Below are 22,846 nucleotides of genomic sequence, written 5' to 3'. Positions count from 1 at the left end.
CTACACCTCTCAGGATTTTGTAGATTTCAATCATATTTGCCTTTAGCCATCTCTTTTCCAAGCTGAAAAGACCTAACCTCTTTAGTCTTTCCTCACACGAGAGGAGTTCCATCCCCTTTATCATCTTGGTCGCTTTCTTTGAACTTTTTCTAGTGCTGCTATACCTTTTTTGAGATAAGGAGACCAAAACTAAACGCAATACTAAAGATGAGGTCGCACCATTGAGCGATACAGAGGCATTATAACATTCTTAGTCTTGTTAACCATCCCTTTTCTAATAATTCCTAGCATCCTGTTTGCCTTCTTGGCCACACACTGGGTAGAAGGCTTCAGTGTATTGTCTACGATGACACCCAGACCCTTTTCTTGAGCGCTGACTCCCATAATCCGATAACTATGATTTGGATTATTCTTTCCAATGTGCATCAGTTTGCATTTGTCCACATTGAATTTCATCTGCCATTTGGATGTCCAGTCTTCCAATTTCCTAAGATCTTCCTGCAGTTTTTCCACAGTCCATATACGTTTTTAACAACTTTGAAACTGAGGGGCACCAGGCCCAGGACAAATATCAGAAAGTTCTGTTTCTCTCAGCGAGTGGTGGACGCTTGGAATGCTCTCCCGGAGGAGGTTGTGTCGGAGACCACCATTCCAGGATTCAAGGGCAAGTTGGATGCACACCTCCTTGCAAAACATATTGAGGGGTACGGGTAAACAGGGTCTTTAGCAGGGAACACTGGGATTGGCCTCCGCGTGTGCGGGTCGCCGGACAAGATGGATCTAGGGTCTGATCTGGTGAATGGCTTTTCTTATGTAACAGTTTAGTGTCATCTGCAAATTTAATCCTTATTGTAGTTATTAAAATGGCAGAGGATTATGAGCGTTTGCAGAAGGACCTTAAGAGTCCTGTCTAGGCATCTAAATGGAAGATAAAATTTAAATATGGACAAGTGGAAAAGTGATGCACCTAAGGATAATAATCCCAGTTATAGGACAAAACAGATTCTGAATTAGGAGAAACCTCCCAGTAAAAGATCTCAAAGTCAAGCTCTTGAAGTCATTATGAATTGCATGTTGAAATTTTCATCCCATTGTGCCATGGCTGCCAAAGCAGCAAATAGAATGGGGGACAAATTTGAGATCATCATTATGCCTCTGAATGGATATATGGGATGGCTGGCACTGCACACAATACTCATTCCAAAAAGGATACTGTGTGATTAAATGAAACAGAATACCTTCCATATGAAGAAATGCTGAACAGGTTAGGATTCTTCAATGTGAAGAAAGATGATCAAGAGGGGATATGACTGAAGTGTAAGATCATGACTAGGGTTGAATGATTAAACCGAGGACAACTGTTTTACAACACTATAAAAACAAGAGGACACTCCATGAAACTTAATAACTAATACACTTAAGTTTTTCTTTTCACAAAGTACATAATAAAAACTATGGAATCTGTTGCTGGTGGTTGTAGTAAAGATGATTAACACTGCAGGATTCAGAAGAGGTTTGGATAAACTCCTGGAAGAAAAGTCCATGGCCATATAAGATCTGGGAAAGCCATTGCTCAGGCCTAGAAGTGAGCTATAAAAAAGATCTATATCTTAGGATCTGCTAGCTACTTGCATTTAGGAATGTCCACCTTGATCTATGGACTTTCTTATGAAGCCACTTAGGGGATCAAATAGCCCAATGTTTTGAAATGTCTTACATACTGCTGTGAAAAACTTTGAATCTGATCTGTAGGAGTGAGTAATTTCCTTTAAAGAACTACAGTCCCCATCTATCAACACTAGGGATAAATGTAGAATCCACCTATTTGTGATACCATTCACCCATTACATGCTCACACAGAAGCATGTAACTAATTATTTCATCCAAATAACCAATTGTTCTTGGTGATCTGCAACAGAAGTCCACAAAATTTCTGATTTATTACTTTGTAGTGTGCGCTGTACTGAGGCTGTCAAGGCAGCACCACCTCTGCACCAAAAGCATGGTACATGCCAGTGTGGAGTAAAACAATGCATCCAGCTGGATAGGTCATTTGCCTTTTATCTGCCATCATGTTTCAATGTTTCTAACTCACAAATCGACAATAGGCAACAGTAGTCTCAACCTAAGTGAGAAACAGCAACCCCAGAAGATAGAAAATGGAGTCTGGCTTCATAATGGAGCTGCTGGAGGCAGCATCCGCACTGGACAGAGAAGACAATAACAAAGTGGTTTACAAAGAGCAGTCCCCTAGCAGAAACTGACTGGTACATGAAGCCTTTAATCTGCTGCATTTCTAGGTAGGTAGGAGTCGTTCTATTAAATTACAGCTTGAAGAATTGAAGAGAGAGAGAAAAAAAAAGAAAAAGACGTGGAATTTTTTTTTTCTTGGCTGGCATATATATGTGAATCTATTCAATAAAGTAAAAACAAAAATCAGAATCCACAATCTCCCAATATGCAAAGCTCAAACCAGTCATTACACAGTTGGTTGACTTAAAACAGTAATCAAAATTTAAAAAGTGGTACAAATCTGTAAAACAGCCACATGATAACCATCTGTTTATCCACAACTAAGTTACCAGATTCAACAGATTCTCATGTATCTTGATAGGATTTTTACAAAAAGGTTTATGAAGTTAGAGGAAACCCTGACAACTTTGAGAGGGGGGAGGAGTAAGTTGGAACATGCATTAGCATCTGCACACCCAACACATTTCTGAATCTCTGCAGTAGGTCTAAATATCACATTATGTCATTATGCTCCCCATTGGGAACTCATGCACAAAACTGACACCATGCTTAATAAAAGTACATTTAAACTCCCTTGTGACTGGTAAAACTACCCTGCAAGCTTTCTCCTTGCAACCTTTCTGACTCCTAATTTCTCACAAGGGAGTCATCCTCGACTCCTCCTCCTGTTGCTTAGTAACTACCTTAAACGGACCACACAAGAGCTTAATTTTACCTAACCTTACCTGGACTTTGAGGAAGATGAGACTTAAGTGTACTAAATCTGTTAGAATCTATAATCATCTTATGTTCTTAACTCATATTCGGAACATAATATACCATAATCTGAGTGCCCACCAATTCACAAACAGTGAGAAATCAGTCTGAAGTTATCATCAATTTCCCAGTACCATCAATCATCATCATGACCTGAAAGTCTGCTGTGAGGTTACATCATGCTTATAACATTATGGGTGGAGGGCAAATCAGGTAACCAGCCTGATCCAGTGTTCTAGTTCTGGGTTTGTTAGTTTGTTTTTATTATTATTATTATTTCTGTTGTTTACTTCCCTTGTGTTATAAGGACAACTAAAAGTCCCAGGATACCTTGGGAGAAAGGAGAAGGATACCCTCCATTTGCTAATCTTGAGATGCTGGCAGCTGTGGCCAAATTCACCATGGAAAAACTTCCATAGTAATATGAGCGTGTGTATACATTACATGCAGTTTAACTCAAAGCAGACAAGAAATCAAGGTGGGGCACAGCAGTAGGAGCAAAGAGATGTCATTACACAGAACAAGAAAGAAAGAGGAAACGCTAGAAGTGATTCACACTATAGTCCAAAGGGCAAAAGATGTGTCTATCCTTACTGCACCTAGGTAATTCAAACAAGAATCCACACTGAGTAACCCCAACCAAAATATAATACAACACAAAATGGAGAGCATATTAATCACAAAATCCTCACCAGGTAAACCATCTGAAGAGTACTACCCTATTTTAAAACGATACTGTAATGCAGTTCTTCTTGTAATTCCGTATAAGTCGCAATGCAATGTTAAAATTCCTGCCAGAAGAGAGAGAGCGAGCGCAGCTAAAATGTAGAGGCGATGGGTGACAGGTAAGAGCTGGGCCATTACTGCTCGTAATGTCCATTAGGGGCGGTTGCACCTCTCTTCCAGCAGGAAAGCAAGGCCGGCCAGACAAGAGAAAAAGAGGAGACTTTTATTCTGACATCAGCTCCGCTCTGGCTGCCAGCCGGGTTAAGTGCCACGACTGGGGCTTCGGCGGCAACAGCACGGGGATAGCTACCCCCCTCCCCTTTCCGGATCCAAGGCATGAAATCGCCGTTTCAATGAAGAGAGGAAAACAGAGTACCCTCGTCCCCAACCACGCACGGCTGTCCTGATTATAAACCCGCGTTCCGTCCCCGTGCGGCGCAGCTAATTCTTAGGAAGGGGGGCACACGGGGCTGGACTTCCTCTTTCGTCCATTCCTCCCCTCGACCGGGCAAAGAACGAACTCCGATTTCCGGCAAGAAAATAAGAGACCCGGCCGTTTCTCCAGTTCTCGACCGTGATCTGCTGTCTCTCCCCCCCCCCCCCCCGGCAAAAAAAAAAAATCGGATCTAGAGAAGTGAAGCTCTTTCAACTATAATTTTTTTGTGGGGGGAGGGGTGGATGACCTCTCATACCGTGAGAGGTGCAACTCCCCTCTCCTCATAACCACCCAAACAGGAAGAGCTCTCCCCAATCGGGAAAGCCACAGCTTTCCAGCCCCCATCTTCAGATCTGTAGGGGGAAGAGTACCTTTTACTTTCGCCCACACCTTGCTGATCAGTAGGACAGCACCCCCGTTTCTTTTCTACTCCCCACGCTCCAGGTCGGGAGGGGTGCAGCTCTCCCAAGGGAAATCTCCGACTAAAGAGAAACCAGCAAATCCGCACGGGAACTTGCTCTCTCACACTTAAGATATACTTACAGAGCTGGGGGGAGGCGCGAGGCTGCGGCGGGCTTCCTCCCCCCGGCTCTCCCACGGTGCGGCTGAGCGCTGGCGGCCGGGGATTCCCCGTCTAATGCTCCCTCTCAGCCGCTCCCGCTGCCAAATAATGCGCTGTTCACACATGGAGGCACGGCGTCATGAGCGAGCATGCGCATTGTTATCTGCCCGGCTTCGGCTAAATTCCGCCCCCCACCCATCGAACCCATAACACTACTTCGATAGACTCCCTCCAAACTGATCCAACACATTTAGTAGTGCCAAGTTTATTTATCGCTTGATATACCGCAATGGAGTAACATCTATGCTGGATCGACTTCCTTCCCAGAAACACTAAAATAATAGAATCTTTCCACAATGATGCAGCATACTCACCAACCTCCCTTCTCCTCATCTAGCACACAAGGTGAGTATCAATTCTTCCCAAATTGACAGGGTTCATTCACTACCCAAATACCTCCCTTCACACTCCATCAAGTATGCTTCCGACCCAGACTCCTCCTCTCCTCCCATCACACATTTATTACTCGCCAATGTCTTAGCAAACTCACTAACCATTCCTTACCGCCTTTCCCACTAACCCAATTCCCTTCCTCTCTCCATCTGGTTCACACTCTCCCAATCCCTCCATCCACACTTATTTTCCCACCACTACTCCTGATCAGACACTCTCTCCCAGTCTGACCCAGATTCTCTACTGCCCTGGCTCCATGTGGCACACACACTTCCAAACTGTTTCCCCTCCTCGACTGCTGTGACATTCACTCAATTGCTCTTTCCTTCCACTGGTCTGACAGACACCAAAAATATCTCCCTCCTCCCATCCAATTCATTTGATTCCCAACTTCTCCCTCAGTGACCACTTTCTAAACTCTACCCTCACCCATAAGGAAAAATTATGTTCTTACCTGTTAATTTTCTTTCCCTTAGACGCAGCAGATGAATCCAGAGACCAATGGGATAGCTCACATCTACCAGCAGGCGGAGATAGAGAAACTGATTAACAGGTGGTCCTATTGGCTGGCACTCCTCCTGTTTATCTAGTATAGCTCCTTGCCCAAGCATCCGTAACCATCAATAGGCAAAGCATCCGTAACCATCAATAGGCATAGCATGTAAAAAACTTCTTTCCCATAACAAATCTCAAAATGCAACAATACAGAAAACAACCTGCCATAATAACAAACTGCAAAAGTTGCAAAAGAAAAAACCGAGAGACAATATCCAGAAAGGGTGGGGCTCTGGATTCATCTGCTGCATCTAAGGGAAAGAAAATTAACAGGTAAGAACATAATTTTTCCTTCCCTAGCAACAGCAGCAGATGAATCCAGAGACCAATGGGATGTAGCAAAGCAATCCTCAATCTGGGTGGGAAGCAAACGCCGCCTCCGCAACAACCGAAGCACAAAACGCCCCTACCGCATGCGCCCCCACATCCAAGCAGAAATGCGGAGAGAAAGCACTCTCGGAAGACCAATTAGCCGCGAGACAAATCTCCTCCAAGGAAAAAAAAACCTCTGGGCCGAGCCCAAGAAGTAGCCATCGCTCCGGCGGAATGGTCATGAAGTTCTTTCGCCACCCGCTTCCCTGCCAGCAAGCAAGCATAAAGAATGTCCTCCTGGACCCATTGAGCGATGGAGGCTTCGGACGCCGCCATACGTTTGAGGCGTCCCTTGAAGAATACAAAAAGGAGATATAAACAACTAAAAGTCGTTAGAAACCGAGCTCGCGGAGAACGCTACGTACATATCAAAAAATGCAGTGAATAAAAGCACTGCTCCCAATTTCTCCTCCCAGGAAGAAGGAAGGAAAAGCGAGCATGACATAAAAGAAAGGATGACACCCCCCTAGAAAGAAATAGTGGTACCATCCGAACTGATATCCCATATTTCGGAAATCAGAAATAGGAATCCCCGTTGCACAAGGCCTGCAACATAGAAAACTGCAGAGCTGAAGCCATGGCCACAAGAAACCCCATGTTCAACGGCACAGCCCTTTAGAATCCCAAAAGACAAGGATGAAATGAAGCCTTCGGTAAACTTAGAAGCAGTACGTGAAGATTGTACTCCAAACCGGGCTTTCTAAGAGGCGCATGAATATACCGCACTCTGTTTAGGAACTGAACTACATGAAGCTGAGAATTAAGCGATGAGCAATATACCTAGCCCTTGTAACAAGCCAAGAATGGCACCAAAAGCTGAAGGGAATTGAACGCTAAGCCCTCGGCAATACACTTGTGCCAAAAAGGATCTCTGGAGTGGTTCAAATGTGAAGAAGCACCCAAGAAAGGAAAAACCTCCAAAAGGAAGCAGAAGCCACAGGAGAAGACGTCCGTAGCACCTGGATAAAAGAAGAAACAACCTGCTTCGCATAGCCCTTACACGTCAGCCAAGATTTTTTAAAAAACTAGGTCGTAATATTAAAGTAGTATAAATATCCATGTTGAACGGACCCTAGGCGAGCAAAGCCAGAGATACCCGGAAACATTTTAGTCCGGCTGTCGAAAGACTCATCAAATCCGCATAGTAAGGATGGCACCGCCAATCCAGAGATTCTACAAATACTGTGCCCGGAAAGCGAGCTCGAGATGGCAAATCCAAGCCATCATCAGCCAGCGGAAAACACTGAAAAAGAGAAGGCAGAGGCGAGAAAGGAGCCATGCAGCTACCCCTTCTAACTCCCACTCCCTGGGCCCGCCGAAGAAGCTAGGAAGCTTAGAATTGAGAGACGAGGCCATGAGGTCTAGGTCAAGGAGATCTCACGTTCATAAAAGGAGCTAGAATGCCTGAGCCACAAATCTCAATATCCAGGATGCAGAAGATTACACTATTACTAACATGCACACTTTCCAGAGCCTACACAGCGCTGTACACTGTAACATACAAGAAATGGGCCATGCTCAGATTCCGCAGAGAGAAAGTCTATCCAAACTCTTAACCTGATCCATAAAAGGATCTGCCCACAGAAGACGAAGATGAGAGTCCACCCATTGAAGCAGACCAACTTCACCTGCCAACTGAGTACAACACCTACTGCCCAAGCTGTAGAGAAATACCCCCATCCTAATACTGACCAAAAGGACCCTCAGTGGCAATCCGGAAGAATGATCTGAAGCTCCAGAAAGGTAGCCTGACCCTGCTCAAGAGTAGAAGAATGAACAAGTACTGAGTCGCCTCTGAAGACCAGAATCCTGGAGCTGAGGATGGAAGCCACCGAGCCCCCCCAACCCGACAGCCCGGGATGGTCGGTGGTCATGAGCTAGTCCAGCAAAGACCGAGGCATGCCTTGAAAAGAGAAATCGCGCTGAGCCACCAAATCATACAGAGCGATGCAAATAATTGGAGCCCTGAGATACCGGGAACCACCGGAACAAAAGCGACTGCTGTAGCGTAAGAAGGGGAAAGCAAGCCGAAGTTCCAGTGAAGTCAGCAATATGGATCCCAGAAACTGTACAGAATCCCATACTCTTGGTCATGGTAAGCGAAGAAGAATACCAATCTGAGACCGAGACCCCACACCCCAGTCTCCGGAAAGAAACACATGTCTCTCCTATATGAATAAAAACATTACCCCGATATACCTATACATAGTACAGGAGAAAAGAGCGCTGTGCAAATTCGAAGATGCACGTGTAAAGAACTGAGGAAAAGATACCACCGAATCAAGCAGGCAGTCAAGAAGAAATTAGATGAATTGCCTGGTAGCGCCAAAACGGTACCACCGTCCACATCACCTAAAACGTTCGTGAAGCCTTGGGTAGACGAAATGGCATGTGCCAAAACCGAAAGCGCTGCTCCAAGAGAGGCAGGCAAACCAACTGCCGATTCGGAGTCCATAGAGAAAATGTAAATATACTCCCAGGATGTCTGCAGAAATGTGTAACCCCGAGAAACTAATTCAGCAGAATGGGATCCAGTCTGCCCAATGCCCCCGTCTCGGGCACCATGCAGTAAGTGGAACAACGTCCCTTAGTTCCCGAAGAACTACAAGAACTGTCCTGAGGACCAGTAACACTGAAAAGGGAAACACAAAACATAGAGACTCCAAGAACGAACTGGAAAACCTGAGGAGAAAGCAAAGATGCAAGCATCCTGAAAAATCTTCACAGCCCTCTGACCTGACATTATAGTGTCTTCTCCCTCATGAGAAAGCCTGAAGAGTCATTGGAAGAAGTCAAGATCCCCTCAGAATGAAGTGCAGAAGGTCAGGGAATGGCAGAATGAGACTGTAGGATCTGCAAGAAGATTCTCCTAGGAAAAATCAAGTTTCACAATGTAAAGAGGAATATACTGGAACCATGAAAACAGTACTAACCCCATGCAACATGAGCAAAATACATATGTCCTTTAAAGTGAATACGTACTAGACTCAATCAAGATGCTGCATCTACCGCCCAGTGTAAAACAACAGCATCCTTACAGGTATCAGACAAAGCTCACATCGTTAATGAAAGCTTCAGGGATGAGGCTAACAGCCACATAGTGCGTGATCCTCCGCGGGTTTGATAGAATAGGTAACTGGCTCCTGGTTAAAAAGAGCTGTACAGCCCTTTCTGTCTGGTTGGGGGGGCCCGTCTAGCATGTGCCATGAGAAAATGGTGACAGGAGAAACCAGCGTGATAAGCATGGAAATCTGAAGTCCAGGCCCCCTCAGAAATAGAGAAAGAGAGTCCTGGCCGCAGGAATATGCGCAGTGTCATTATGCCCATAGAGACAGCCCGAACTTGGAAACTGCTTGTACTACCTTTAGGCATAAATATCCTGTGCCACTACTAGACATATGCAGCTCAGCACAGAGGCCAAATAAGGACAGTTACCAATAGACAAAGGCTCAATCTGCAGGGACCCCAAGAGAGACAATGAGATACCTGTGTGAAATACAGGGCACTATCTTACTGCTGATCTCACTGTGCCGTGAGTTGCCGTATGTCGCCCCAGTCTAGGAGACAAACCGAGACTGGGTGACCTAGCACAGGTCAGAGTCTCTCTGGTAAACCCCTTGAGTGCTAACCCCAGAGTCCGATTAAACAAGCAGCTTCCTTCAAGGGAGTACAGCAGGAACACAGACATAGACATATAAAGCTGCCCAAGCTTGTCCCAAAGCTGGTGAAACACATACAACTTGTCTGAACCGGAAAGGAGAGAAGCCCCAGCATACCCTGACCAAAGTCAGCTGGAAACAAACTACCGGAACGCTGCAGCCTCTGCCGCCATCGCCGGAGACCCATGCGCACGCCTGATTCTCGCTGACACGTGGCTGCTGCATCAACGCTCCTAGAAACATAGTCGGATTCGAGCCCCGCAAAATTTACCCAGCCGCGGCTTGCATAGAAAGAAAATCAGACTCGGGGAATAACCAGAAGAACGGCCCATAGCGCCGGAAAAAACATATCCCATCTCATGCGCGCTGCTATAAACCGGCACCTGCACAATCAGCTGCACATGGCCGTGACAAACACTGATCAAAGAGAGCCTCAGAATAAACAGGACTACTGCTACACTGAAACCCAACAATGAGAACAAGTACTAGCATGAAATCGCATCGCTACTGCTGCGCTGTAACCAACAAGGAAACAAAGCGCGTGCATGCAAAGGGCGGGAAGTCCCGGCTCCCTCTATGGATTTCTAGTCATAAAACTTAGCCTCAATAAAATATCCATACCTTAAATGTATGATGACCGAACCCACAGTACTAAGACTCCCAAACAGAACCTGAAGTTCAAACAACCGTAAAAGCCAGACATACTCACAAGCTAGTTGTTAGGGCCAGTTGAAGCCAGTTTGCAGCAAAAGCATGGCCGAATGTAACAACTGTGGTCTCTTTTTTTTATTTTTTATTTTTTTTACAGAGAAGGGAAAGAAGAAAAAAAAAATTGAGACCCAGTCAGACCCTCTAGCAATGGAGGGAGGGTGAGGCAGGGACCTGGGGGGGCCCAGGTGTAACCCCTAAAGCCGGCACCGTTCAGCCGGACACCCCTGTCTCACTGAACAGAAAATCTCAACAGGAGAAATAGCATTGCCAGCTCACTGAAGAGAAACCTCAACAGGAGAAACAGAATGGCAGTCTCACTGAAGAGAAACCTCAACAGGAGAAACAGAAAGCACAGTTACTTACCGTAACAGGTGTTATCCAGGGACAGCAGTCAGATATTCTTGACTGATGGGTGACGGCACCGACGGAGCCCTGGTACGGACAATTTTAGAGTGATTGCACTCTAAGAACTTGGAAAGTTCTGGTAGGCCGCACCGCGCACGCGCGAGTGCCTTCCCGCCCGACAGAGGCGCGCGGTCCCCAGTTAGGATAAGCCAGCTAAGAAGCCAACCCGGGGAGGTGGGAGGGACGCAAGAATATCTGCCTGCTGTCCCTGGATAACACCTGTTACGGTAAGTAACTGTGCTTTATCCCAGGACAAGCAGGCAGCATATTCTTGACTGATGGGTGACCTCCAAGCTAACAAAAAGAGGGATGGAGGGAAGGTTGGCCATTAGGAAAACAAATTTTGCAAAACAGATTGGCCGAAGTGTCCATCCCGTCTGGAGAATGCATCCAGACAATAATGAGATGTAAAAGTATGAACTGAGGACCAAGTAGCAGCTTTGCAGATTTCCTCAATAGGAGTGGAACGGAGGAAAGCTACAGATGCTGCCATCGCTCGGACTCTATGGGCCGTGACAGAACCTTCCAGTGTCAGTCCGGTCTGAGCATAACAGAATGAAATGCACGCTGCCAGCCAATTAGACAACGTACGTTTAGAAACAGGACGTCCCAATTTATTCGGATCAAAGGACAGAAAGAGTTGGGGAACTGATCTGTGGGGTTTCGTACGCTCTAGATAGTAAGCTAGAGCCCTTTTACAATCCAAAGTATGCAGAGCCTGTTCCCCAGAATGAGAGTGAGGTTTCGGAAAGAAGACAGGCAGAACAATGGATTGGTTGAGATGGAATTCAGAGACAACCTTAGGGAGAAACTTTGGATGTGTACGCAGAACCACCTTGTCATGATGAAAGACCGTAAAAGGTGGATCTGCAACTAGTGCATGTAGCTCACTGACCCTCCTGGCAGAGGTAAGAGCAATAAGGAAAAATACCTTCCAAGTGAGAAACTTGAAAGGAGTGGTAGCCAAAGGTTCAAATGGAGGCTTCATTAAGGCGGAAAGAACCACATTGAGATCCCAGATAACAGGAGGGGCTTTAAGAGGTGGTTTCACATTGAAAAGACCTCGCATGAACCTGGACACCAGGGGATGAGCTGAGAGAAGTTTTCCATGAACCGGCTCATGGAAGGCAGCAATGGCACTGAGATGGACTCTGATGGAAGAAGACTTAAGGCCAGAGTCAGACAAAGAAAGCAAATAATCCAACAATGTCTCCACTGCCAGGGAAGTGGGATCAAGATGGTGAAGAAGACACCAGGAAGAAAATCTTGTCCACTTCTGATGGTAACATTGCAGAGTGGCTGGTTTCCTGGAGGCATCTAGAATGGAACGAACGGGCTGAGACAAAAGAGTATCATGAGAAGTCAGCCCGAGAGATACCAAGCTGTCAGATGCAGAGACTGGAGGTTGGGATGTAGAAGGGTCTCCTGATGCTGTGTAAGCAGAGAAGGAAACAGTGGAAGAAGAAAAGGTTCCCTGGAACTTAGTTGAAGTAGAAGGGAGAACCAATGTTGCCTGGGCCACCTCGGAGCAATCAGAATCATGGTGGCTCGTTCCCTCTTGAGCTTGAACAAGGTTCTCAACATGAGAGGCAGAGGAGGGAAAGCGTACAGGAACAGATTGGACCAGTCGAGGAGAAATGCATCCGCTGCCAGACAGTGAGGAGAGTAGAGTCTGGAGCAGAATAGGGGCAGCTGGTGATTGTGAGGAGCTGCAAAGAGGTCTATCTGAGGAGTGCCCCATTGAGCGAAGATGGATTGTAGAGTGAAAGGATCGAGTGTCCACTCGTGAGGCTGGAGAATTCTGCTGAGCTTGTCCGCTAAGGAATTCTGTTCTCCCTGAATGTAGATAGCTTTTAGGAATAGATGGTGATCTGTGGCCCAAGCCCAAATCTTCTGGGCTTCCTGGCACAAGAGGCGAGAGCCCGTCCCACCCTGCTTGTTGATGTAGTACATCGCAACTTGATTGTCTGTGCACAGCAGGAGAACTTGAGGGAAGAGAAGATGTTGGAAGGCCTTGAGGGCATAAAACATCACTCTGAGTTCCAGGAAATTGATGTGATGCTTCTTTTCCTGGGCTGTCCAAAGGCCTTGAGTTTGGAACTCGTTCAAATGAGCTCCCCAGGCATAAGGGGAGGCGTCGGTGGTGATGACTAGTTGATGAGGAGGAAGATGGAGCAGAAGACCTCTGGATAGATTTAAGGATATCAACCACCATTGTAGAGACTGACGAAGAGATGATGTGACAGATATGTGACGTGAGCAAGGATCCATCGCTTGGGACCACTGGGTAGCTAGGGTCCATTGAGGAGTGCGCAGGTGAAGACGTGCGAAGGGTGTGACATGAACTGTGGAGGCCATGTGACCCAAGAGTATCATCATTTGCTTGGCAGAGATGGAAAGTTGTAGAAGCACCTGCTGACACAGAGATTGAAGCGTTTGAAGACGGTTGGATGGCAGGAACGCTCTCATGAGGACTGTGTCCAAGACAGCTCCGATGAATTGAAGTCTCTGAGTGGGGATGAGATGAGATTTGGGTAGATTGATCTCGAACCCCAGAAGTTGAAGAAACATGATGGTTTGGTTGGTGGCCAGGAGAACAGTCTGAGATGAATTGGCCTTGATTAACCAGTCGTCCAAGTAAGGAAAGACCTGAAGGTGGTGAGATCGTAGAAAGGCAGCCACCACAATCAGACATTTGGTGAACACTCTTGGAGAGGAGGCAAGACCGAAGGGCAGCACCTTGTATTGGTAATGACAACGATTGATCATGAAGCGTAGGTACTGTCTGGAGGCCAGATTGACCGGTATATGAGTGTATGCTTCTTTGAGATCGAGTGAACATAGCCAGTCGCCTTGATTGAGAAGAGGGTAAAGAGTGGCCAGAGAAAGCATTTTGAATTTCTCCTTGACCAAGCATTTGTTTAGATCGCGAAGATCTAGAATGGGTCTTAGATCTCCTGTCTTTTTGGGGACTAGAAAATAACGGGAGTAGAATCCCTGCCCTCTCTGATCTAGAGGAACTTCCTCTATAGCGTTCAGAAGGAGGAGGGATTGAACCTCTTGAAGAAGGAGGGAAGACCGAGGAGTGTTGAAAGCAGACTCTCTTGGCAGACTTTGGGCAGGAGGTGTCTGAAAGTTGAGAGAGTAGCCCTGGCGGATGATGTTGAGGACCCACAGGTCAGAGGTGATGATTTCCCAACGGCTTATGAAATGTATAAGGCGTCCTCCTATGGGCTGTGGAAGATGAGTAGAAGGAGGAAGATTGGCTATGTCCCGGAGAACCAAGTCAAAAGGGCTGAGTTGACTTTTGAGAAGGAGGAGATTTCACTTGCTGTTGCTGCTGGGCAGGTCGAGCAGGTTGCCTCTGTTGCTGCCTCTGACGCCTGGGTTGTTGCTGTGTTTGAGGTAAGGGACGAGCCACAAACCTTCGTTGGTAGGCCGATTGTTGACGAAAAGGCCTAGAAGGTGGGGTCTTCTTCTTTGTCTTAAGGAGAGTATCCCATCGAGTCTCATGAGCTGAAAGTTTCTGAGTAGTAGAGTCCATGGATTCTCCGAACAGCTCATCCCCTAGGCAAGGTGCATTGGCCAGTCGATCTTGGTGATTGACATCGAGTTCGGACACTCTGAGCCAGGCCAGTCGTCGCATAGCCACTGACATAGCCGTGGCTCTAGAGGTCAGCTCAAAAGTGTCATAGATTGATCTGACCATGAACTTGCGCAGTTGCAAGAGCGATGAAGAAGTTTGGCGAAAGGCTGATTTCTTACGGTCAGGGAGATATTTCTCAAAAGATGACAAACTTTGAATAAGATGCTTAAGATAAAAGAAAAAATGGAAAGCATAGTTTCCTGACCTGTTCGCTAGCATTGCATTTTGATAGAGCCTTTTGCCAAACTTATCCATGGCCTTACCTTCCCTGCCAGGAGGGACAGAAGCATATACACTAGCCCCCATGGATTTCTTTAAAGTAGACTCTACTAATAAAGACTCATGGGGGAGTTGAGGCTTGTCAAAGCCTGGAATTGGTATAACCTTATATAAGGAGTCCAGTTTACGGGGAGCTCCTGGAATGGTCAAGGGTGTCTCTAGATTTTTGTAAAATGTCTCTCTTAAAATGTCATGGAGAGGCAGCTTGAGAAATTCCCTTGGAGGCTGGTCAAAGTTAAGAGCATCTAAAAATGCCTTGGATTTTTTGGATTCAGCCTCCAAGGGAATAGATAAAGAGTCACACATCTCTTTAAGAAAAGAGGTGAAAGAAGTTGCATCAGGTTTGGAAGATGGATCAAAACCAGAAGGATCCTCGTCCCCTGATGAACACTCTCCCTCAGAGAGGAAAGGCTCTTCTGAATCACCCCACAGATCAGGGTCCCTCACCTGAAAACTGCGGTCTCGTGACTCCGATGTGGAGGGTTCTAGGTGCCGAGTTTTATGAGTCGACTTACCAGACCTCTGTGAACCGGTACCGGGAGATGTTAAGGGTTGTGCCGGTGCCGATGTTTGAACAGCCTGGTGTCTCGGTTCCGGTGCCAAGACTGGCATTGATACCGAAGAAGTGATGTGCCCCGGTACCGACAAAGTGGATGCCGATAAAGGGGGCTGCTGCACCGTCGGTACCGGCGGCTCAGACCGGACCGGGACTGGAAGGCTCGGAGTCAAAAGAGCAGGGAGTAGCTGTTGGAGTTGTTCCTTTAGCTGGACCTGCAGGACTGCGGCAATGCGCTCGTCCAATGAAGGCACCGGTACCGCTTTTTTCTTCTGCGGTACCTTGGGTGCCGCTCTACACTCCGAAGAGGAACCCGATGTCGAGGGGCTCACCTCAATCGGAGCGGAGCGCTTCCGTGGGCGTCTCGTGGTCGGCAGGAATGGACTCGCTGCTACTGAGACCGGAGGACACTCTAACGGGGAAGGCTTCTTAGCCGGCTTACCTGCGGGGTGCGACACCGGTGCGGTATCGCGCAGTGTCGACGAAGTAGGTGCCAACTGAGATGGAGCCGACATCGGTGCCGGTGGTGCGGAATCAGACATCTCGGCGCCGAACAATAACTGCTGCTGTATCTGGCGGTTTTTAAGTGTTCTCTTCTTTAAAGTCGCACAGCAGGAGGAGGTAGACGCTCGATGGTCAGGACCAAGACACTGCAGACACCAGTTGTGTGGGTCTGTCAGTGAAATTGGTCGAGCGCACCGCTGGCACTTTTTAAACCTGGGTTGAGGGGGCATGAAAGTGAATACGGCTTCTGCCAAATCGAAGGCCGAGGCCTCGATGATGGCAATAGGCCCCGCCGGGGCTAACCGAAAACTGAAGAAAAAAATTGTTTGTTTTTTTTTTTTTTTAGAAAAGAAAAGAAACAACGGAAATAAAATTTCCAAAAGGGTTTACGCGAGCGGGAAGGCGATAAAAAGTAGAAAAAAGAACTTTCAACAGCCGTTGAAAGAAACGCATCTTCTTAGCTCCGCGGAAACTAAGAAACTGGGGACCGCGCGCCTCTGTCGGGCGGGAAGGCACTCGCGCGTGCGCGGTGCAGCCTACCAGAACTTTCCAAGTTCTTAGAGTGCAATCACTCTAAAATTGTCCGTACCGGGGCTCCGTCGGTGCCGTCACCCATCAGTCAAGAATATGCTACCTGCTTGTCCTGGGATAATGGCAGTCTCACTGAAGATAAACCTCAACAGGAGAAAATAAAGTTCCAGCCACAGTCAGAATTCAGGAGCTAGTTGAATAGCGACATTTTCCTGCTGGGAGATAGAGAATACTGGATAAACAGGAGGAGTGCCAGCCAATAGGACCACCTGTTAATCAGTTTCTCTATCTCCGCCTGCTGGTAGATGTGAGCTATCCCATTGGTCTCTGGATTCATCTGCAGCTGCATCTCCCCAACTGCCCTGCTCCCATTCCACCCCCAATCTGGCACACTTACTCCCCCAAATGCCACCTTTCCTAGGATTCAACACACTCAATTCCCAGCCTCCTCACTCCTCCTCACTGATCTGACACAACTGCTTCTCTGCCACTGCCCAGCTCCCATACCCCACCCGACTCCAGTGCAATCCTTGTGTTCTTCCCTACACAATCTAGCACACTCAACACCTGGTCATCTCCTTCTCATGGCTGGGCAGTGAATGTGCCTAGTCTTCCTTCCACTGGTCAGCTCCCATGCCTTCCCTTGAACCAGCATACTTGATGCCTAGCCATTTCCCTCTCTTGATCCAGCACACTCCTCTCCCTACCCTGACCACAATTTACTGATTTTGACAGTCAATGCCCCCACCACATCCCTCCCCCAATCAGCATGCTCACTCCATGACTGCCTCCCCTCCACTGATCCAACACACTCACTACCCCAGCTGCCCTCAATCCAGAATACATACTTTCCAAACCACTTTTTATTGCAACACACTCTCTCTTGACCAGCTAATTTGGCATACTCACTCTTGAACCAGCACACTCAGGTGCCCTTTCACTAAAGCTTAGCACAAACTTAGTGGGCACTCGTGGACATATGCACTAAGTGCTAAGAAGCACATTATATAGCTATGGGCTTCTTAGAATTGGGTGCCTTATGTTTTAGTAAAGGACCCCTCAGTGTTCTGCTTCCTTCCCATTCATCCAACTCATGCACCAATCTAAATGTCCTTCCACATATCATCCCCATTCACTCCCCCAATCCCTTTCCACATATTAGCTCCACTAAATTCCTCAGCCCTCTTCCCACACATCCTCCCAGTTCACGCCTATGCTGTTATTATTTACATTTGGACTCATGTCTTTCAATAATGGCTCAAGACAAATTACATTCAGTCACAGTAGGTATTTCCCTGTCGGGCTCATAATCTAAGTTTTGTACTGAGGCCATGGAAGATTAAGTGATTTGCCCAAGGTCACAAGTTGTAATGGGATTTGAATCCTGACTCCAAGTAGAACAGTAACCTAATGGTTACAGCAGCAAGCTACGAATCCTTGAAACTTCAAGCAAGTCACTTAGCCCTCCATGACCATACATACAAACTCAAATTGAACCTTCCAGAGGAAAAAATGCCTACTGTACCTGACTGTATACCCAGTGACCACATTCCCAATTATTACTTCAATAGCTTTAGGGCTTGCAGATGGCATATAAAATTAAATAACCCATTATGCTATTCTTCCATAACCTCTCCCCCCAAATGAACCTGAACCGATCTAACATATGCACTTTTTTGAGCACCTCCCACATATGAACCCTACTTTCTTCCCAATACCCCTGTTGCTACACTCGGTTCCCCCCCACATCCTTCCATCTATTAGCCTACTTACTCCCTGACCTTTGGGGGATGATCAAAAATTAGTACCATATTTCCCCACATTAGTACTTTAAATACCTGAGCAAACTGTGGGCGCTGATGGAAGGAGCGGACCCAACAAATTCATCCTTTGGGGTCAGGTTGGTGCCGGCCGTAGAGCTTAGGCCCAGGCCCCTCTGCGTGCACTGCTGTCCAACTCTGAAGCCATCTTCGCTGGCAGGCGCTGCCTCCTCCAATCACGCTGTGCTGGGCAGGAGCGATGTTTGCGATCTCAAGCCTTGCCCTGCACTGCGTCCTGAAGGCTGCTGTCACGAGAATTGACAGCAGCCAATCAGTTTAAGTGGTGCGAGGTGAGGATTGAGATCACAAACATCGCTCCTGTCCTGCACAGTGTGATTGGAGGATGCAGCCATCTAGGAGATGTTCACAGGCTAGGAGGGCGGTATTTAAGGGAGGGGGATGATGTATAGGCCGCCCCATTGTATAGACTGATGTAGGTTTTAAAACTCTTAGATAAGCCGCGCTAGTAACATGGGGCAGCTTATCTAAGAGTTTTAAAACCTACTTCGGCATTTACTGCAGCCTATACAAAGGGGCAGACTATACATGGGGAAATACAGTAACAAATAAAAATCAAAGATAAAATAAGATAACTTATTCCCTGCTCAAGTGGGCTTTGCAATCTTAAGTTTTGTACATGGCACAATGAAGGAGCATCTGTGGGAGAAAACAGTTGCTGCTCCTTCACTTTGACACCAGGAGCCCTGTTTTCATAGCTTGAAATAGAGAATGACACGGTGAAAAAATTGGTCCCCGTCACCGCCCCGTCCCCGTCTCACCATCCCCGTCACCGCCCCGTCCCCGTCTCACCATCCCCGTCACCGCCCCGTCCCCGTCTCACCATCCTCTTCACCGCCCCGTCACCGCCACTGCCACCCCATTCACCGCCCCGTCACCGCCACTGCAATCCCATTCACTTTTCTTTATTTACGTATAAAGGAAACATTCTTTAAAACTTTAAAACTTAGTTAAATATTAGTTAATAACTATACAAAAACAAAACACGCAGAGAAAAAATTAATTAATATAAATTCCCTGACTTCCCTGCACTGTCCCCCCTTGAAGGTCTGTCCCCATCCTGAAAGCCTGATGCCCCCCCCCCCCCCGACGTCCGATACATCCCTCCCCCCGAAGGACCGCCGACTCCCCAACAATATCGGGCCAGGAGGGAGCCCAAATCCTCCTGGCCACGGCGACCCCCTAACCCCACCCCGCACTACATTACGGGCAGGAGGGATCCCAGGCCCTCCTGCCCTCGACGCAAACCCCCCTCCCCCCAACGACCGCCCCCCCCAGCTTCAAAATGATGCCTGAAGTTACCTTGGGGGTTCTGAGCACTATTAATTTTAATTTATTACAGCACTCCAGAAATATTTTTCTAATTGTTTTAACTTGGAAAAGCGAACCAGGATTGTCTTAATGAAAGGCTTATGTTCTGCACTGCAGCCCTCCTGCCCTCGACGCAAACCCCCCTCCCCCCAACGACCGCCCCCCCCAGCCGACCCGCGACCCACCTGGCGACCCCCCCACCCCCCTTCCCCGTACCTTTGGTAGTTGGCCGGACAGACGGGAGCCAAAACCGCCTGTCCGGCAGGCAGCCAACGAAGGAATGAGGCCGGATTGGCCCATCCATCCTAAAGCTCCGCCTACTGGTGGGGCCTAAGGCGCGTGGGCCAATCAGAATAGGCCCTGGAGCCTTAGGTCCCACCTGGGGGCGCGGCCTAAGGCACATGGTCGGGTTGGGCCCATGTGCCTCAGGCCGCGCCCCCAGGTGGGACCTAAGGCTCCAGGGCCTATTCTGATTGGCCCACGCGCCTTAGGCCCCACCAGTAGGCGGAGCTTTAGGATGGATGGGCCAATCCGGCCTCATTCCTTCGTTGGCTGCCTGCCGGACAGGCGCGTTTGGCTCCCGTCTGTCCGGCCAACTACCAAAGGTACGGGGAAGGGGGGTGGGGGGGTCGTGGGGGTCGCCAGGGGGGTCGCGGGTCGGCTGGGGGGGGCGGTCGGAGGTTCTTGGGGGGGGCGGTCGTTGGGGGGGGGGGGGGTTTGCGTCGAGGGCAGGAGGGCCTGGGATCCCTCCTGCCCGTAATGTAGTGCGGGGTGGGGTTAGGGGGTCGCCGTGGCCAGGAGGGTTTGGGCTCCCTTCTGGCCCGATATTGTCGGGAAGTCGGCGGTCCTTCGGGGTGGGGGTGCGAGTGGTCCTGCCGGGGGGGGGATGTATCGGACGTCGGGGAGTCGGCCGGGCAAGAGGGCTTGGGCTCCCTCTTGCTCCGATCGCGGGTGCGGGTGGGAGCGCGTGCGAGCGGTCGTTCGGGGTGGGGGTGCGAGCGGTCCTGCTGGGGGGGTGAATCGGGCGTCGGGCGGTAAATAGCGGTTCCTAGAAGGGGGTACATTGGCCCGCGGGGACAAACCTGTTCACCGTTTCCGCGGTCGGTGAATGGCCTTGTCCCCGTCACCGCAGCGACTGCTAGTTTTCTTCCCCGTTTTCGGCGGTGACCCGCGGCTTAAATGCGGTGGCCGCGGGTAAACCGTCACCGTGTCATTCTCTAGCTTGAAAGGCTCCAGTTTTGCATCCCTCTGAAAACAAGTTCAGGCAGGGTAGTAACATACTATGCTATACCACTAACTATTTGAGTACTTTTACTGCTGTAATTGCCTATTCCCTATGTTCAATATATTCTTGATGTACACCACCTTGGGTAATTTTTTTTTTTTTTTAGGGTAAATAAATAATCTAGACACTAGCAGAAAAAGAAATGTCTTATAAAGACCCCCTCCCACCCCTGATACACTCAGATCCAGCAAAAAAAAAAATAGTTGACAAATGACTTCCCCCCCCCAAGCACCCTATTTTGTTCTGATTTTTATTTAATCTGAGAAGATATGATTAAAGCTTCCAGATTTTTAAAAAGCTTCTCTTGCTTGGTCACACCTGCTGCTCAGCTTTAAATTATATGGAGAGGAGGAGTACAGGGGAGTAAGAAAGGCTAACACTCATCAAGGCCTTATGCAGCCATCACACAACACATGAAGAACAGAAGGAAGAATTTAGGCTCAGGAACAGCTGACAAGAGTACAGCCCATACCAAGTCTGCCCAAGGTCATTCCAAACAGTGCACACAATTTTAAAATCATAAGACAACCGAGAATATGATACATGCTTTGTAAAGCCTTATCGATCAGTTACATAGCACTAACACTGGAAGGAGAAATTAGGCTTGGAAAATGAATACATCATTTAGGCTTTATTCAATGTTAAAAAAAGTAAAAAAATAAGTTTAGATTGTAAGCAAGCTAAATAGTAAAGGAAAATTTAACAAACATAGCATGTGACAACAGATAAAGCTTTTAAGAGCCATCTAGACTGCCTATTTTCTTAGAATTTCTTGGAACATGATAGTAAACCCCACTGAAGAAGACAGAAGTATCACAAAATCAATTTCATTTCTAGTCATTGTCAGGAATTTTACTGGAGACTAGACCAACATTAATCTCCAGCTCAAGGACAACCAAGAAAAACTCAGTTTGTCTCGATATTTTATGAAGAGAGCCAACACTCATATTTTTTTTAAAAATTCTTCCAATACAAACTGTTTTCTGCATCTATTGCAATATAGTACCGGTACTCTTCTTAATATTTCAATAAAAAATACTTCAGCTGAAGACTCAAGAACATTAAGCTCCAAATGATTCACTTCGATTATTCCTGTGTAGACAGAGAGAAGAAAATATTTTCTGTTGCTCCTGAGTCTACCTATGCCCTTAGAACTGCATATTATGATTCCAAGTTCTGGAATGTCATTGGAAAAAGGTTTTCTGCTTCATTAGCATTACTACTACCATTTGGGTACTTAACTGATTTTCACAAAAAGAGTGGTGTATGCTTGGAGTAATATTCCAGAGAAAAAAAAGCAGACACAAAAAGGAATGGAGTTTGAAAAACCATAGGATAAGCAAAATCCAACAGGGGGGATCTGCACAGAATGTCAGTTATAATCCTAAAATCAGTTACTCTAAGAAAAGCAATTTTTTTTTTTTTGGGGGGGGGGGACTTGACTAGATTTGTTTTAGAGTAACAGTGCTCCAAAAGCATGGGAGGGGGAAGCAACCTACATGGAACAGCAGTTACAACCATGAAAGACAAAGCACTATTTTAATAAGTTAAATAAGAGACAAGGGGAAAGAGGATCTGAGACTAGGGTTCCATTTTGAAATTTATGTACTCATCACCTAACCATCTACTATGTTATTATATTACTAAGTGTGATAAAGCATTTGCTGCAGTTTCTTGGTGAACTGTGCAACATTCTGGGCACTCCAACAAAGTGCTGAAGACTTGAAATCAGCAGTAACTATATTTAATGTACAGCGCTGCATATGTCTAGTAACGCTGTAGAAATTTTAAGTAGCAGTAGTACATAGATCAGTGAACATCCTAGTCTTAGACCCATAAGTGCCGCAATCTTTGCCAATGTAGTACAAAAGCAAGCAAAATAGATGGGCAGAAAGAACTGGCAAAGAACATTTAAGCTAGCTCCTGCTGGAAGCTACTGGGTAAATGGGATGTGCTGGGGAGATAAGCTGTGGAGCTGGAAGAACCAAATCACCATAAATAAAGCTAG

General features: G+C 47.2%; 1 protein-coding gene across 7 annotated transcripts in view; it reads right to left on the bottom strand.

The window, feature by feature from the left end:
• GATAD2A (GATA zinc finger domain containing 2A) overlaps positions 1-22,846 on the bottom strand; it is a 338,480-nt gene that overhangs the window by 255,761 nt on the left and 59,873 nt on the right. For 2 of the 7 annotated variants that reach the window (XM_033954822.1, XM_033954821.1), the window contains exon 1: positions 4,715-4,880. The exons of 2 other annotated variants lie outside the window; for them this stretch is intronic. In XM_033954822.1, the coding sequence (XP_033810713.1) occupies positions 4,715-4,858 (144 nt within the window). In that variant the 5' untranslated portion in view covers positions 4,859-4,880. Of the gene's footprint in view, positions 1-4,542; positions 4,664-4,714; positions 4,881-5,107; positions 5,203-22,846 lie in introns of those variants that run through there. 3 more of the 7 variants (XM_033954827.1, XM_033954820.1, XM_033954825.1) reach the window with 3 other exon arrangements.

This window comes from Geotrypetes seraphini, chromosome 8, assembly GCF_902459505.1.
Source record: "Geotrypetes seraphini chromosome 8, aGeoSer1.1, whole genome shotgun sequence".
In the NCBI taxonomy this organism is placed as follows: domain Eukaryota; kingdom Metazoa; phylum Chordata; class Amphibia; order Gymnophiona; family Dermophiidae; genus Geotrypetes; species Geotrypetes seraphini.
Note: the sequence above shows the minus strand (reverse complement) of the source record. Positions and strands in the feature narration are given on the sequence as shown.